At 47.1% G+C, this 16537-nt stretch overlaps 1 protein-coding gene across 7 annotated transcripts in view; it reads left to right on the top strand.

Annotated features, from left to right (window-relative positions):
• Positions 1-16537, top strand: part of ZCCHC2 (zinc finger CCHC-type containing 2) — a 91319-nt gene that overhangs the window by 55322 nt on the left and 19460 nt on the right. For 2 of the 7 annotated variants that reach the window (XR_012379980.1, XR_012379978.1), the window contains exons 14-18: positions 708-852; positions 5072-5185; positions 5997-6147; positions 9430-10080; positions 11498-11655. Coding sequence is in view for 1 of the 7 variants with exons in the window: in XM_025886773.2 (XP_025742558.1) it covers positions 708-775 (68 nt within the window). In the remaining 6 variants the exon portion in view is untranslated. Of the gene's footprint in view, positions 1-707; positions 2816-5071; positions 5186-5996; positions 8383-9429; positions 10081-11497; positions 11656-15896; positions 16162-16537 lie in introns of those variants that run through there. The other 5 variants (XR_012379981.1, XR_012379983.1, XR_012379982.1 and 2 more) reach the window with 5 other exon arrangements.

The raw sequence follows: 16537 nt of genomic DNA, 5'->3' as shown, positions 1-16537 counted from the left end.
GAAGGAATAGAATGGGAATTTGCGTTATATAATGTCAAATTGCTTGCTTGCCGCACTTTTTTTTTTAAAGCTACCATTCTGTTTCGTAGAGTAAGCAAAATTTTTAAATACTGAAAAAGTGGGAAGTAGTGTAGTCATCTGACATGTCTGATTTTTAGTTTCTCTTTAGCATATCGATGCATAGCCAGCTGGCCTCGTGCACATTCCCTCATGCTGCCCCTTTCCCTCCCAGCAGATGCTTAAAAAAAAAAAAAAAAAAAAAGCGTTTTAAGGAACAAAATATTTAAGCACTGGTTTGGGAGTAAGGGAATTATTTGAACTCTGTTTAATGTTATGACCACCAGAAACAAGAAAATGTTCTTAAATGAGTATGAGTAATATCACAAATTCAGCGGAGACGTCAGACTGTTTTCTTTCGCTTGGATTTGGCTTTTGTCATTTTGCCAAATCTCACCCAGAAAAAAAGTCTTGAATTGCGAGTGTATACTTGGCATTTTTAAAGGAAGATTGAGTTTGATAGCTTTAGGTTGCACTTAAAGCACAAACTTCATATTACTTTCTGAAGGTAATTTATTTTACCATTTTGGAATCGTAGTAGTGCGGAGGAAGCTGCCTTCTGCCGAGCATGCCCATTTGCTGTCTTGTAGTGGTTTGTGATGCATTGCATTGTAAGCAGTGACTTAGCAGTTCTGTCTTTCCCGTTTTAGGCACTTACAGACTGAGATACGCACCTCCCCTCCCCCCTTCTAATGATACGTTGGATTCTGCAGACTGAAACAAGTAAAGCTTGACTGCTTAATACCCTGACGTGTTGGGGAGTCATGGTGGGGTGTGGAGGGGAGGAAAGGAAAGGTATTTTGTTTGTGTTTCTTTGTCTATACATTTCCTAGATTTCTATGCAGTTGGGATTTTTCATTTCTCTTGTACCGATGTCCAAAACAAAAAAGAATGCATTGCTTTTGAGCCTCTGGTCTCCTGGTTCAACAACAGGCTTATGTGTATGATACATGTAATTTAAACATCCAGACAAACTATCAAAAGGAAAATATTTGCTGTGCTTTTTTTTTTTTTACACTGAATACTTGCTGTGTGCAATGTTTACTGAATCTTTAAAACTGTGTATTTGACCTTTTTTTACAACACTGGTGACAGTCATATGGTTTTGAAAAAGAGAAACTTTGCTTCTTCCCCACTCTTCTCACTTTCACCCTAAAGGACACACATCTCCCCGCCACCCTCCTTCCAGTGACCGGAGGCAGGGGCAGTTGGCCACGCCATCGGTCTCCACTTTCATGACCCGTCCTGCCTATAAATCGAGGATGAAATGTTTCACCTTAATCCAAAAGGAGACATCAAGTTCCCTGAACTGTGTGTATATATGTACTAAACAGCATCACATAAACACATATATGCAGTGCTTGTGGTCCAAATCAAAACTGAGTGGAAGAGAGAGGAAGAAGTAAAACCATATGAAACTGAAAAAATATGATGTCTGAAGTGGACAAAGAGCTTTTTCTTAAAAAAACAAACAAAAAACAAAAAAAGCCAAAAAAAAAAGAGACTTTTTACTTCATCATACTTTTTTAGCCTGTTGCTTCAGAGAGACATAAAGTGAACAAACTAGTGTGAGTGTTGTTCTGTGTGTCTGTGTGTGTAATGAAAGTCGACAGCTGATTTCACTTGTAGTCTACCACTGTGTCGTGCTAAAGAGACACTACCTGAGTAAAGATTTCTTCTTTTCTCACACCAACTGTAGCAGTGTTATGTTGTGTTTAAAATGTGTATGGTTTATTGCAATCTGAGCAGGAGCTCTGGTTTCTGCAAAAGTCAGGTTTGTTCCCTAACCCGTCTCTCGTAGCGAAGTCACTTTGATAACAGTTTACCACTATGCTTGATTATAATGTGAAAGACTGAATTCTGAGTGTGTATAAGATGGTATTAATCATGTCAGTGTCATGTCACTAAGTTTAATGCTGCTGTTTAAAAAAAAAAGTTTTTTTAAAGCCAATCTATGTACTAAATTGCTTCCAGGTAATTTTTGATTTCCTAAAGTGCACTGAGATTATCTGGAAGATTGGGTGTATTTTTGGAACTGCTGCATTCAAAAGCAATGAGCAACTACCACTGTATAGTCCTAGGTTAAGGGTCGGGGCTGGTTTTGTTTTCCCATTCCTCAGTACAGAGCAGAAATGGTAGATTTTTGTTGTGTGGAGTAATGTCGGTATACAGCAGAGGGACTTAAGTGTTTGGTCTTGGTTCAGAAGCCTAACAGATTGCTAGATAAAAGGAAAAACTTGAAGAAAAAAGAAGCTTCATTTAATGCTTCATAGGTAGCATTTATATTTATAGCAGCAATGTACATTTTGAAACTAACTTTCAGGGTGGGAGTTAAAGGGGAAAGGGGCGGGGATGAAGGGGTAGATGAAAGCTTTAATTTAAAAAGAAAAGTTTGAGTAAAGGAAATTATTTTGATTAAATATATTTTATTTGATCTGGGTATTTTTGGACCACATTATTAAATTAATTGTTAAGCTGCAGTTGAGTTGTTCCAGTGAGAGTTTTGATAAGCCACGTATGGACCGCATTGTGAATCACTTGCCAGTTGTACTTTATGGAGCTTATTTTATGATTTAAAATACTGTACTGTACATAGGAGGTATGTTACCTTCTCCTTATTTGTATGTTTACCATATACTTTGATATTTGAAATGTTATGTACTGGAAAGGCCACTTATATTTCTAGAACAGATTGGATTTTATGCAACCCTTTTTCCTTGAATTAACAGCAATAAAAAAATGAAAAACAGCTTAAGAATTGTGGTTTATTGCAAATTCTGTAAAAGTGGAAGAAGGAGGACATCACACATGGTGATTTGTTTTTTCTTTTTAGAGAATCAACCCATTATCCCCTGTAATGTGGGGCAGTGAATCCCAAAGTTTTGTTTTGTTTTGTTACCGTTTGGATGTTCTTCAGGCCACGCCCCCGACAGCCCCTCCCTATAGGCCGCCCGTGACACTGAGCGACTGTGTTTCTGTGCACACCCCCCCCCCCCAGCGCCGCGCGCTGTGTGCCATTTCCGGTGGCGGCTCCCCTCACCAGAAGTGTGGAGGACCTGATTTACTCTCGCAGGTTTATGACGATTGTGTTTTCCAGGCAGCTCTCAGCACAGTATCGAGTAGCTTTGATCCCCCTGGCTCTGCTCTGACCCAGTCTGTGGTCCGTTTTCACACACCGAGGAATTTCTGGGGAGACTCCAGCCTCGCGTGTGTGCGCAGTTGAGCCACGTCTGGCGGCCGTGACACTCGGGTCCTGTCGCTGGGCCCAGGCCCCTCGGCGTGTCCGCCGGCGTTCGCAGCGGTGGACGCTCAGGGGCTCGGGCGCACAGGGCAGGGGACGATTGTCCGGCGCCGGCTCGTGAATGTCCCCGCCCCCCCCCCCCCCCCCGACCGGACCCGTTCGGGCGGCGGGTTTGAGCCGGTCACAGGATCCCTGGTGGTTTGCGGAGCTCCGCGCGGGGCCTTGGAAGGAACCGCCTTCGGGTTAGTGTGCAGGCCGCCCGGGTCACGGCCTGTGTCCCCTGCCCGTCCCTTCTCCCTCCTGCCTCCGCAGCCCACTGCCCGCAACTTGCTTGTTCCCGTGCTTTTTGCTCAGTCTTCCATCCTGCTCCCGCCACGCCGCGTGTTACTTCTGAGCTTTATAGAAAAGGCGGCTCGTGCGGAGTCTTCTGTGACTGTCCCCGCTCATCTGGCTTTTGCGCTCCTGAAGTTACGTTCCTGCAGTTTATTCATTTTCACTACCCTTATAGTGTTGTGTTCCATTGCGTGGGGGGGGGGTGGGGATACACACAGTTTATCCATTCTGTCCCCATTTGGGTGGTTTTCAGTTCTTTGCTCTCAACGGGGCGTTTTGATACCAGTCTCCTGGTTCATGTGTGCAAGAGGCTTTAAATCCGGGAGTGCAATTGCCGGGCTGTTAAGGCCTCCTGAGGCCCTCAGTTTTCCAGGATTTGTCACATTGTTTTGCGAGTGCTTTACGTTCGCGCGGACCGCATCTGATCCCCCAGTCCGTGGCCTGACACCCTCCCGGACGGTCGTGATGGTGCCATGGAAGGCTTGGCACGGGAGAGGCGCTCGAACCCTGGCTTTGAGCCGGAAGGGAGTGTGAGGAGGGCGGGGCTCGGGGGGTCCCGTGTGGAGGAGGCACAGGACTGCAAGCGACCCTGTTTGGTGGCTCGGGAGGTTGGAGGCGGTGATGAAGGCAGGTGCAGGAGAGGGAACATTGTAAAAGAGTTGTAAGGTTTGTGGTTCAAGAGGTAAACCAGAGTCAGGCTGGAGATTCCGAGGTTGATGGAATGAAAAATTGGAAGTTACCAAGCTTTAAATGGAGGAGGAACATGTTGACGATGGTATTTAAAGAAACTTGGATGGTTGAGGCAAGAAGGTTTGGCCCTTTGGAGACTGGTTAGGGTGGGGGTGAGGCAGCGGGAGAAGCAGGGATGGAGGAGGCAGGTGGAAGGAGCCTTGGGCCTCTGAGCTTCATTTTCCCCAGACAGAAAATGAGATTGTATTTTAAATTATGGCCGTGAGAGGTAAACGGATGAATACATGCAGAAGGCCCAACATTATGAATTAGCACCCAGAAGGCACTTCGACGCCATTGAATTTGCTTTTGATGAACAGGAGGATTGAGGTTACTGGTTAATAGACTGGGAAATGGGGAAGGGACCTGAGTCTGGGAGGAGGGCAGCGGGTCTGATCTTTTGGGCGGCGAAGAACCTGGCAAACTCAGTTCTGCTTCCGTCAAGGTTAGTTACTTCAGATCTGTCCACTGATAAAAAGAACAAAATATTCCTTGTCCTCAAAAAGCAACTCTCATTGGAGAGCTTACCAAACTATGGCAGCCCTGAGCTGAGTGGTGCAGTCCGATTATTCAACACTGGAGTAGAAGAAGTACATTACAAGGCAAATCCACATTTAACTTTTTATGTAAGTGCTAAAAATCAAATTTTTCTGAGAAGGTTCCATAAAGATTAAAGCACAGTGTAAAATAATCTTTTTTTTTTTTTGACAGGTAGCATCTAGTACTTAAGAGCATCATCCATTTGAGCTTGGAAGACACCTTTTTTCAATTCTACATACTGATTACAAAAGCACTCTAAGGTTAAGGCAGTGAAACCAGATGGAGGCAAGCTGGGACAATAGTTCAACCCCATAACCCTTCCATCACTTCATCTCAAAAGAATAAAGAAAAATGCTGACTTTCCCCACCCTGGCGACCCCGCAGGAGGGCCCATTTATTTTCAGGGACATGTGATGTGGGGGAGTGAGGAAAACATGGTCACCATATCTCTGGACCTTCCTTTCAGGGGTGGGGGGGCTGGAGGGGGGACCAGCTGTTATAAGAATGAAAGACTCTAGGGTCCAAGGGCTGAGAGGCAGGCGTCCATTCGGGGGTGCCCTTTACGTTGACCATGCACAGAGGGCAGTGCTGTCCTTTCCCAGAGAACGCCTCTTAGCACATTGGCTTCCACGGTTTGGATTCTGAAGGTCAATCTAGCATCAGCATTTCATCACTGCTTACAAATCACAGCTGTTGTGCCCGTAACGTGCAAAAGTGACTTTCTTTGCCATATCTTGAGAAAGTGACCTAATTGTTAAATCCCTCTCTTGAAAAATGTGAGCCCTCTGGATTGGAGTGTGGGTACACGTTTGCCTGAACTCCGTGTGTGTTTGCAAATGTCTGTCCATCCTGGGAGCACAGGGGCTGTAGGCTTCCTCTTGGCTGCTCTGGAAAGTGGAGCATATCACAGGTGGGGGCATCAAAGACCCTCTGTTCCCACAGTCTACCCCTTTGGGCAGTGACTGCAGTTCTCCGTCACCGGAGCTCTTATCCCAAGATCCCGTTTTGCTAACTTGAAATTTGGGTGGGGTAGGGGGGTACGGTGGGAGGCCGGGTGGTTCTTCATTTCTTTTTTTTTTTCTTTTTCCTCTTTCAGCTCCAACTTGATCCGCTGTAAAAGGAGGTCTCAGCCAGGCTCTCACCAAAAGAAATTGCTAATTGGGAAGCAGCGCCACCTGGTGGGCGACGAGGACAATGCAAGCAAGCAGAGGTTCTTTCTCACTGACCTAATTTAGAGAAAATGGAACGTAAGAAAACATTTGAGATTGTAAGCCTGTGCCCCAAACCTTACAGAACGCAGGCAGCTGGCCATAAAAGGAATTTGAGCAATCTCCTCTTTCAGTCATCGCATTCAAAGTTTATTATAAACCTCTGACACGCACTGATGGTACCTGACGGTTTCCTCTGCACTCTTACCCCCCCTGCTCATTGGTCAGCACAGTGTGGAGGGTATGGGATCTTCCTCCTTCCCATCTCACAGATGCGGAACTCGGGGTTCAGAAGGGGTGAGTGCCGCAGACACACCAATGATGAAGACCAGGTCCCAGCTTCAGATTCGTGGTTTGCCTCCTGTACCGATTCCCGCCCCCACAGGTGCTTGTCCACAGAACCTGTTAAGCCCTGTAATATGAGAGAGACCCATGGGTCTTAACAACCTTGGGGCCTCTGGATTTCTGAGAGAGGATGGGGCCGGGGTCCTAGTGGGTCCGAACGTCTCTTTTCTGTGTCTCGTTGAGGGACTTGAAGATGTAGGATGAGGGTAAGTTTGCAGAGATGGGAAACCCCAGGACTTTTCAAAACTAGCTTCTAAGCGTTTGCCTGTCTCAGATACATTCAAGGAGCAGCGACTCTCACCTACATCTGGGGTTTTAAACATGCACAAATAGCCTCTGTTGGAACACTGAGTTTTTCATTATTCTCAGATGTCTCGATAAATTGAGCATTATGTGAATATTCCATTAGTTGTAAGCTTACAGAACTTCAGAAATAGCCGAAATGAAGTAGCAGGGCAAGCAGAAAAGACACATAACTACTGGTATGTTGAAGACTCCAACATGTAGACCATCCCAAACACTCCCTCTACCAGCTGCCATCATTCACAAACAATCCAAAGGCCAAGAATGACGGCCGCAAGGTCACCTCCAAGCAGGAACAGTGACAGTCACACCCACCCTGAAAGCCTTCCTAATTGCTAAGAATGCCACCACGTTACCTAGTAGTTACTCAGTGCTCATCCTTGCTAGCACATCAGGGTTGGGTCATGTTTGTAAGTAACGTGGTCACTCTCTTGTGTACTGGATGCCTTCATCACATGAACTTGGGGAAGAGGTGACATCCACCATAATTTCGTTCCCAGCAGCCACCCACAGTACACATGACTTTTCTCGGGCTTATTTACAAAATGGAGAAAACAGTTCACTCTGTAAGACAGTTACAAGGATCACATTGGCAAAATATATAGAGCACTCAATGTCTGACATAGTAGGTACTCAAGAAATTCATAATGGTAGCCAATACCTTAATGCCCATGGGGGGGCCAAGATACCCTTAGCTCATTTCAGCATCCAGCAACCCTGTGAGGTAGGTATTTTGCCCCGTTTTAACAGTTGAGGAAATGGCACAAAGACTAAGCATCCAAGGGCACAGAGCAATTAAGTGACACACTAGGTTGGAACCCATGGCTCTTACCCACTGGGCTACTCCTCTTCTTTGTGCCCATGTCACAGGATTTTTGTAGGAATGTCCATGTGATGATTCAGAGCTTCCAGTGATGGGATCAGGCCAGTGGGACTCGCAGGCAGGCTCTGCCTTAAACTCCATCATCTGGAACAACCGGCCCTTCTGGACCTTCTTACCCGAAAGCTGAGTGCTTGGTTGGTGGTAGAAATTGAACTAAATGATCTCAAAATTCTGTGACTTGAAGCTTGCTTTTTCACTTTTAAAAGGTTTATTGAAGGTTTAGACTTCTTCACGCTTAGTTTTGGTTTAACAGATTTGAAGTCCTTGTTGGGACTTCAAATCAGGAACACAAACCCCAACTGTGGCCATAAACTGATGGGAGGGGAGAATGTTCTCCAGGTCCTGGGGGGGGGAGAGCCCTGAGAGCCGACCTCACGGGAGTTGGCCACTAGATGGCAGCATAAACAGAGTTCTGGCTGGACGGGGTCTAGCTGAAGAGCCCTTTCTGTTCCTCCTCACCCTCTGCCCAGCCATTGCTCCATTCTTCTCTGCTTATGTTGATAAAAGTTTTCATTTGCAGGGCCTTTCGGTCAAAAAAAAAAAATTCAAGCTCATATACGAGTCTTGTGCCAAAGGACGGAGGGTTAGGCATAGCTCGCAGACGGGCGACACATAAGACCCACAGATAAGAATGGTTTTTACATCTTTAAATGGTTGAAAAAGAACAACTCTTCATGATACGTGAAAGTTATATGAAATTCAAATTTCAGTGTCTACCAGTAAAGTTTAATGGAACACAGCCACTCATTTATGTATTATTATGGCTGCTTTCATCCTAGGACAACTAGGTTGAATAGTTACAACAGATCCTGAAATATCGACAGTCTGTCTCTTTATGGAAGAAGCTTGCTGACCCCTGACGTAGATCAGCCTCATCTAAATAAAGATGCACTTTCCAAAGTCTTTAAAGTTCTAATGTGTGAGTGTAGGAATTTGCACTCCATGTTTTTGGTGCTCTGTTTCCTTGGCACAATAAAAATAGCATCTGGTGCTCGAGTAGGCCTGTGCACATTCAGGCAGCCACTGAGCAAACATCTCTTGGCTGAGACCTCAGTGTGGTAAGGCACATAGCTGCGACATGGTGACACGCCATGGGATCACCAGGAGTGTGGAGAGGCCACCTCTGCCTGCCCAGAATTAGGGAAGGGTTTTCAAAGGCCACAACATTCTCATTGCGCCAAGAAGCAGGAAGTCATGTTCCTTAGCAAAGAGGTGAGACATGGCAAAGAAAACCATTAAAGATGAAGCAGTGCCGTAGAGTGTGTTGGGCCAGGAGCTGGGAAGGCAGGAAGGACTAGCCAGAGCTGGGGGGGCCGGCCAGAGTTGGGGGGGGGGGCCAGAGCTGGGGGGGGGGGGCGAGGGGCGGGGGGGGGGGGGGGCCAGGCCAGGGCCAAGGGCGGAGGGGATGGCGGCCTGAAGGCGGGTGAACGCAGGTCTATCATTCACCTGCGAGGGAGGCAGGAGGAGAAGCCGGCAGGAAAGACAATCATGAGTTCTTTTGCTCACCGGTGAGTTTGCGGCGCTAGAGGGACATGTGCTAGTCCAGTGTTTGTCTCAAAGTGCGGCCCTGGATCCCCTGCGGCATCACCCGAAGGGTTTAAACCAAAACACAGGTTCCTGGACTCGCCCTTACCCACGCTCAGACCTGCAGAAGGGAAGTACCCAAGTTTGTGGGGTGGGGAGTGGGAGCAAAGCAGAGCCGCCAAAGAAGGCTGAAAATGAGAAGTCGGTATTGGAAGATGGGAGAGCGAGGGTGTGCCATGAAGACCAAAAAATACTTTTTTTTTCAGGGAAGAACTGGCTATCACTGACCCATGCTGCCGGGATCCGTTATCGCGGCCACGGAGCTTGGTCGTGGGGGTCGCTGGGGACTGGGCCGACGTTTACTACGGGGCGGGCGTGGGACCGGGGACGGAGAGGTAAAGGGACCGGGGCCTCTCCCCCTGGCGACACAGGGGCGCCGGGCTTGCCTGGAGCTGCGGCTAGGAACGGGAGCTGACAGCGCCAGGGAAGCCGCGTCCCCGGGGTCGGGGCTCAGAGGGGCTGCGCAGCGCGGGCGCGGGACCTTTCCTAACGCCGTGGGGAGCAGGGACGCAGAGCGGAGCTTCCCTGCGAAGACCATGTGTTGGCTCCACCGTCGCGCAGCCCGCAGGAGCCTGAGCCTGAGCCTGAGCCTGAGCCTGAGCCTGAGCCTGAGCGCGGGTCCGCGGCCGGCAGGGGGCGATGCCGCGGCTGCGGGCCCGGTCCCGCTGCCTTCGGTCCCCGGAGACCCCCACCTGGCCCACAAGTCACCACTCAACCTCACACCAGCCATGGACGGAAGAGTCCCCGGGGCCACCGCAGGAGCTGTCTTCTAAAAGCTGGGCTTGGTGCAGAAGCAGCGAGGCCCGCAGGGAAGCCGCCTCTGATCCACTCCGGTGGATTTATGGAGCTAGGAAAAGGTGAGTGGTTGAACTTTGCCTTCAGGACAGCGGGGGTGAGGGGAGGGAGGGCAGCTTGCTAAACAGAGGAGCACGAATTCGATTTCTGGGGCAACCCTGAAACCGCTAAGCAAGCACTTTCCCAGCATTTCAGGAGGATCTATTTACTAACAAATAAGTGATATTATAACTCTTATTTTTTTATACATATTTTTAAATGTTTTATTTATTTATTCATGAGAGAGAGAGAGAGAGAGAGGCAGAGGCAGAGGGAGAAGCAGGCTCCCCGCCTAGCAGGGAGCCCGACGCGGGACTGGATCCCATCATGACCTGAGCCGAAGGCAGACGCCTAACCATCTGAGCCACCCAGGCGCCCCTATGACTCTTATTTTTAAGGCAGTCCCTGGACAACCTTTTAAACTCAGTCTAATTGCTAATTTTTTTAAAGGCAATATAACATAGTGATGGGCATAGACTCGTTTGAATCCTAAGACTGCCCCTCCAGCTGGAGCCTCTCTGAGCAAGCTCCCTTGCCCGTGGGTACAGATGACAGGCATGTCCGTGGGGCACTGTGCCAGTTAATATGTCCCTAGCATATAGGGAGCTCCAAAACATCATTACATTTCCTTCAGGAATGTTTTCTTATTCAAAACCTGCCTTCCTATTCTAGTGCCTTTCAAAATTAGAAATGCCTCTTTTCTGCGGATTAGACTGTGCTTTGTTCTTTTGTTTGTGTTAACCATTTCTATTTCATAGAATCATACTCATCCTATACATGCATTTATATCTTTCCTCTCTATAATGGATGAGCCAATATTGATACTTTAATTACTAAAGTGCATTGTATTAGGGTTCACGGCTGTGTTGTACATCCTCTGGGTTTTGACAGAAGTGTGACAAAGGTGTGTGTCAATAGTGAATAGTATCCACTATTATGGTATCCTTTTTTAAAAAAGATTTTATTTATTTGGGGGGGGCAAGCATGAGTCGGGGGCAGAGGGAGAGGGAGAAGCAGACTCCCTGCTTAGTAGGGAGCCCGATGTGGGGCTCGATCCCAGGACCCTGGGATCATGACCCGAGCCGAAGGCAGACGCTTCACCGACTGAGCCACCCAGGCGCCCCCCACCATTGTAATATCCTGTAGAACAGTTCCTTAAAAATCTCCTGTGCTCTGCCTCTTCATCCTTCCCTACCACTCTCAGCAACCACTGATCATTTTATTGTCTCCATGGTTTTGCCTTTTCCAGACTGTCATATAGTTGGAATCATAAAGTATGTAGCCTTCTCACTTACACAGAAGGTACTCAGTAATTATGGTGACTGAATGATTGGTTTCATTTGCAAAGTAAGTTGCATTTATGGTTCCTTCATGTCTTTTCATGAAATAACAACTCTTTTCCTTTTTTGCCAAATAATCCATTATCTGGATGGACCACAGTTTATTTATCTATCCACCTGCTGAAGGATATCATGGTTGCTCCCAGGATTTGGCAATTATGAAGAAAACTGCCCTAAACATCCATGTGCAGGTTTTGTGTGGACGTATGTTTTCAACTTCTGGACAAATACCAAGGAGCACAATCGCTGAACCATATGGTAAGATATGTTTAGTTTTTATCAGAAATTGCCAAACTGTCTTCCATTTTGTATGGCTTCCATTTTGCATCCCCACCTGCAACGGATGGGAGTTCCTGTTGCTCCACCTCCTCACCAACGTTTGATGTTATCAGTGTTTTGGATTTTAGCCACTCTAAGTCAGCATGTCATAGCATGTTCTCGTATGAATTTGCAGTTATCTAATGACCTATGATGTGGAGCATCTTTTCATATGCTTGTTTGTCATCTTTTTTGGTGAGGTGTCTGCTCAGAACCTTTGCTGATTTTTAAACATTGGGTTGTTTGCCTGCTTATGTTGAGTTTTAAGAGTTCTTTGTATATTTTGGATATAAATCCTTTATCAGATAGAAGTTTTGAAAAGATTTTCTCCTTGTCATTTCATTCTGGGGATGCTTTGTTCTTTCTGTTGCAATGAAATGGAAATGTGGGAATGCTAGGAGACAGAAACCGGTCAAAGGGTTTCACTCTGTCATTATTCTTGTCAGAGGCAACAGTGAGCAGTCCTTATGGCACCTCCTTATGCATTCCGCAGCATGCCAGGGTGGCCAAGCCCTTGGCCCAGAGCTGGCGTCGATCACTGGGCAGTGGGAGTAGACCCTGGGGGCTTCCAAGTCCCTTCCTTGTAGGGACAACCAGGCACTTTCAGGAGGCTGGGCCACTGCCAACCTCTTTTATTACTTGCCAGGAAGACAGACATTGCAGGCCAACAGTGACATCCCCTCATAACTTCTTCCACCTTATTTGGGACACAAAGGCTGAGTTCCTCCCCCGTTTATTTCTAGAGACATGCATCATAAAAGAAGAAGTAAGCCAGTTTTAAAACACAGGCTCCAGGCAGGGTTTGCAGGTGCTGCCTGTCCCTCCTCGGTGCAGATGGGACTCCCTTCTGGAACACACACACGCAGACCTTCATAGGGCCTTGGTAGAACAAAAGACAATAGGCTAGACCATTAATCCTGTCTGCTTCCCACAGGATGGAAAATCCGTGCTTGGCAGTGGGGAAGTTCAGCTCCAGAGAGGGGCTTTTCCTGTGGGTCTCCAGAAACTTCCTCCCACTCCACCCTCCTCATGACCCATCAATGTGATGTCCTAATACTTCAGAATAAGAAAGGATGTGCTCTGAGGTTCAATATGAAGATAGACCTATTTTCAATATGGCAATCCGGAAAAACATGGCAAAGCAAAAGTGAAGTTCTCCACAGTGGGTATGGCCCCAGCGAAAATAAATCATTGTGCCTGCCAAGCTGGTGCTGAATCCCAGTTCCCTCTAAATCAGACTTTCCACTTGAGGGAAAGGGAAAGGGGAGGGTATGTTTGCTCAGGCAAACATGGCAGTAATTCCTGGTTGAACACAGTTGGAAGAGTCCAGTGCAAGAGGAGGAGTGGGTCATGGTGCTTCTCCCAGTGCCACCCGAGGGCCATCTGGGGGCCTGTGGAATGCAGACTCCAGGGCCCAGCCCGGCCCCACTGCACAGAGTGCCCAGGAGAGACCTGAGTGGGGGCATCTCAGAAGCCTCCAGGCTGCTCAGATGTACATTGATTTTGAAAATCATTAAGTTAAAAGCACAAAGTTTAGAAACCTTAAAACCTGGAGTTAGATGTACTGTCCTCATGCTTCAGAATACTGACGTCTCTTCTCTGAGGTTCAGTGTTAATTGAATATTAATTAATTCAACATTAACTGTGGGCCTACAGTGACACAAAAGACTGAGTTCCTCCTCAGTGTATTTATAGAGACAGGTGTCGTAAAAGAAGAAGTAAGCCAGGTTTTAAGCTCAGGCTTCAGATAGGGGTTGCAGTAGCCAAGGGACTTTGGACAAATATTTAAGTCCCTTAATTCTTATCTGCAAAATGGGTATAACGGTGCCAGGACCTGCACAGCTACGGAATGTACTGAAGCTAAAGTGTTTGCGACCTGCACTAAAACACAGCAGAGCTTCTCTGAAGACAAGAAACAGGGTTTCAGAAAGTATACAATGTCTCCCTCTTCTGCTGCTGTGTTTTATTTCACATGAAGTGTAGTAATAATGACTAGCTTTTGAGTCTTTAGTCATGTACTAGGCATTAGCCTAAGCACTCCATGCATCATTTAATTCTCACACAATCCTGTGAAATAGGTTATACCCATGATACCCATTTTATAGATACAGAAACTGAGGAAGGAAGGTGAAGCAGCTTGCTTATGGCCACATAGCTAGTAAGTTGCCAAGTCAGGATTTGAACGTGGGACCTCAGAGCTGGCATTCTCCCATCACCTTTGGTCTCCAGCCCTTAAAGACCTGATAATAAGCTGAAATAGGAAAATGGAAGTCTACTTTCTGAGAAACAATGGAAGTTTAATTCCTCTTTAGCAGCCACATGGTAAGAATGTCCAAATTATTATCATTCTAGAGCCTAAGGCAGAGCGATTTATAAATAGTACCTTTTCTGAGATGCTCACTGTTTAAACCTGAGATGTCCAGTTTGGTAGCCACTAGCCACAGGTAGTTATTTAAGTTTAAATTTTAATTCATCAGTGGAATATGAGAGTCTGGATATAGGCCCACGCATATACCAAAGACTGACTTTCAATAAAGGCACAAGGTGATTCAGTGGACAAAGGATAGTCTTTTCAACAAATGGTGCTGAAACAATTGGAAATACATAATCAAAAAACTGAACAATCCCCACCTTGCACCATATACAAAATAGTACATTTAATGGTCCATTTAACTCTGCTTTTAGGAATTTACCCAAGAGAAGTGAAAGCATAGGTCTTTACAAAGATTTGTGCAAGAATGCTCATAGCAGCTTTATTTGTTCATAGCTAAAAAATGGAAACCACCCAAGTATCCATCAATGGGTGAAATTGTATCTCCAAACAATGAAATATTATTCAGCAATAAAATGAAACAAACGGAGACAACATGGATGAATCTCAAAATAATTTTGCCGAGTGAAAGAAGCCAAACCAAAAAGAGAGAGAGAGAGAGGATACAGACTGCATGACTCCATTTACATTATATCCCACGTCATATATGCAAACTAATCTCTAATGACAGAGGGCAGGTCAGTGGTTGCCTAAGTGTGGGAGACAAGGATGGAAGGGTGGGCATGAGGAAGTTTCTGGACATGATAGATATATTCACTGTCTTGATTGCAGTAATGTGTCGTGGGTATATGTGTCAAAACATCAATCTTAACACTTGATGTGCGGTTCGTTGATGCCTTTTATACCTCAAAATAGCTGTTAGAAGTTTTAAATGTTTAAATAAAATGTAAAATTCAGTCGCACTAGCCATACTTCCGGCATTCAATAGTCACACTGGCTGGTGGCTGCCATATAGGATGAGAACATTGCCATCATCATAGCAGAAAGTTCTATTGAATAGGCTGGTACAGACACAGCATCTCCTGTTTCAGGCTGGCGGGAAGTTCTAATAAAAAATAATGTTTCTTCTGACCAAAAAGCCCGCTGCCCCTGTTGTCTACAGAGCAAAATGGATGATGGAGTGGAGGGACGTGGTCAAACAGTCATCTGCCACCAGGAGAGGCCATTAGAAAGGGGCCAGGTGGCAGGTGCTGCCGAGGGTAGCGAAAGGGGGAAGTCCCAAGGCTCTGAGCTCTGAGGTGGGGAAAACCTTTTGAATGAATTGAGAGGAGGACTGAGGAGGGCAGAGGTAGCACATGGTGGAACTGTAGAAAGTTCAATCTCTAGTGATCCTTGGGTTCAAACTGGATGAAAGAAATAAGAGCGAGATGGGAAGGGATGGGCCCAGGTCTCAACCGAATTAGGGGAAGGAAAAAAAAAAAAACAAACAACCAAAGCCAGGAGAATCCAGGTATCCTGATGCTGGAAATCTAGGTTTTGATGATTAGGAAAATAAGTAGAAATTATAATTGTATGACTAATATTAAGCATGCCTATGCTTAATAAGCTTTCTTCAGTTGTACCAATCGAGAGCGTTGGTATTTTGCTTTCTAGTTGCGTTCCTCAAACTCGGGGCACCCCTAAGTAATCTCCCTGTTCAGTGTGGCCTGGGGAAGCACAGCCCCTTCTGAGAATGATGTTTCTAAGTGGTGAAATCATGTACATAGAATTACAAAGAAAACCGATGGTGTTGAGAGGCAGTTTTGTGCCCAGAGCCTCGCTATACTGGACCAGGAATGTAAGTGCAGGGCCAATGAGGCCACTCATTGAATCGGTTTCAGCAATTTGGCAATTCTCATCCCGATTCCAGAATGCAATGGAGTGAAGAGTTTGGCTGCCCTGGAAATCGGGCCTTTTCCGGGAAGGACTTGAGAGGATGGAGGACTCCTGCTGTCCCCAAGTCTAGCCGTGACTGTGACCAAGTCCAGCCTCCAACTCCTTCTCCTTAAATAAGTTTGAAAATATCCATTTGACAAAACTAAGTTGGGGCCGAGGCCTCAGTGCTGCTCTGGGATGTGACCCTCACGTGGAACCCCAACCGGGACGGAGGGTCGCACCGGGTTTGAGGGCACAGGGGCTGGAGGAGGGGGCGGCCCAGGGTTGCATCTCCCCGCTCCAAGGAGGTCCCTGGGGCCCGCGAGGGGGGCGCATCTGGGTCTCCGGGAAGGTAGAGCCAGCCCCCGTGACGCCCCCCCCCCCACCTCCAAGCCACCTTTAGGAACTTTTAGGAATGAGAGAGGCTGGGATGGAGAATGCTAACTCCAGAAAAATGCTGGCGACTGCCGAGCCCACCTAGGAGCGTCCGTGCGGGAGGCCCGCGGGGCCGCAGGAGGAGGAGCCAGCCCGCCGCACCGTCAGAGCCCCTCGGCCCAGCCCCCGGCTGCCCGCCGGCCCCCTGCCCCCTGCCCCCTCCCCCTCCCCCCCACACCCCCTCCCCCCTCCCCCTGCCCC

The sequence above is a fragment of the Callorhinus ursinus genome, unplaced genomic scaffold (genome assembly GCF_003265705.2).
Source record: "Callorhinus ursinus isolate GAN/ISIS: 27379988/994484 unplaced genomic scaffold, GSC_fseal_2.0 scaffold11, whole genome shotgun sequence".
In the NCBI taxonomy this organism is placed as follows: Eukaryota; Metazoa; Chordata; class Mammalia; order Carnivora; family Otariidae; genus Callorhinus; species Callorhinus ursinus.
The sequence above is the reverse complement of the archived record's forward strand: the minus strand, read 5'-3'. Positions and strand labels throughout refer to the sequence as shown.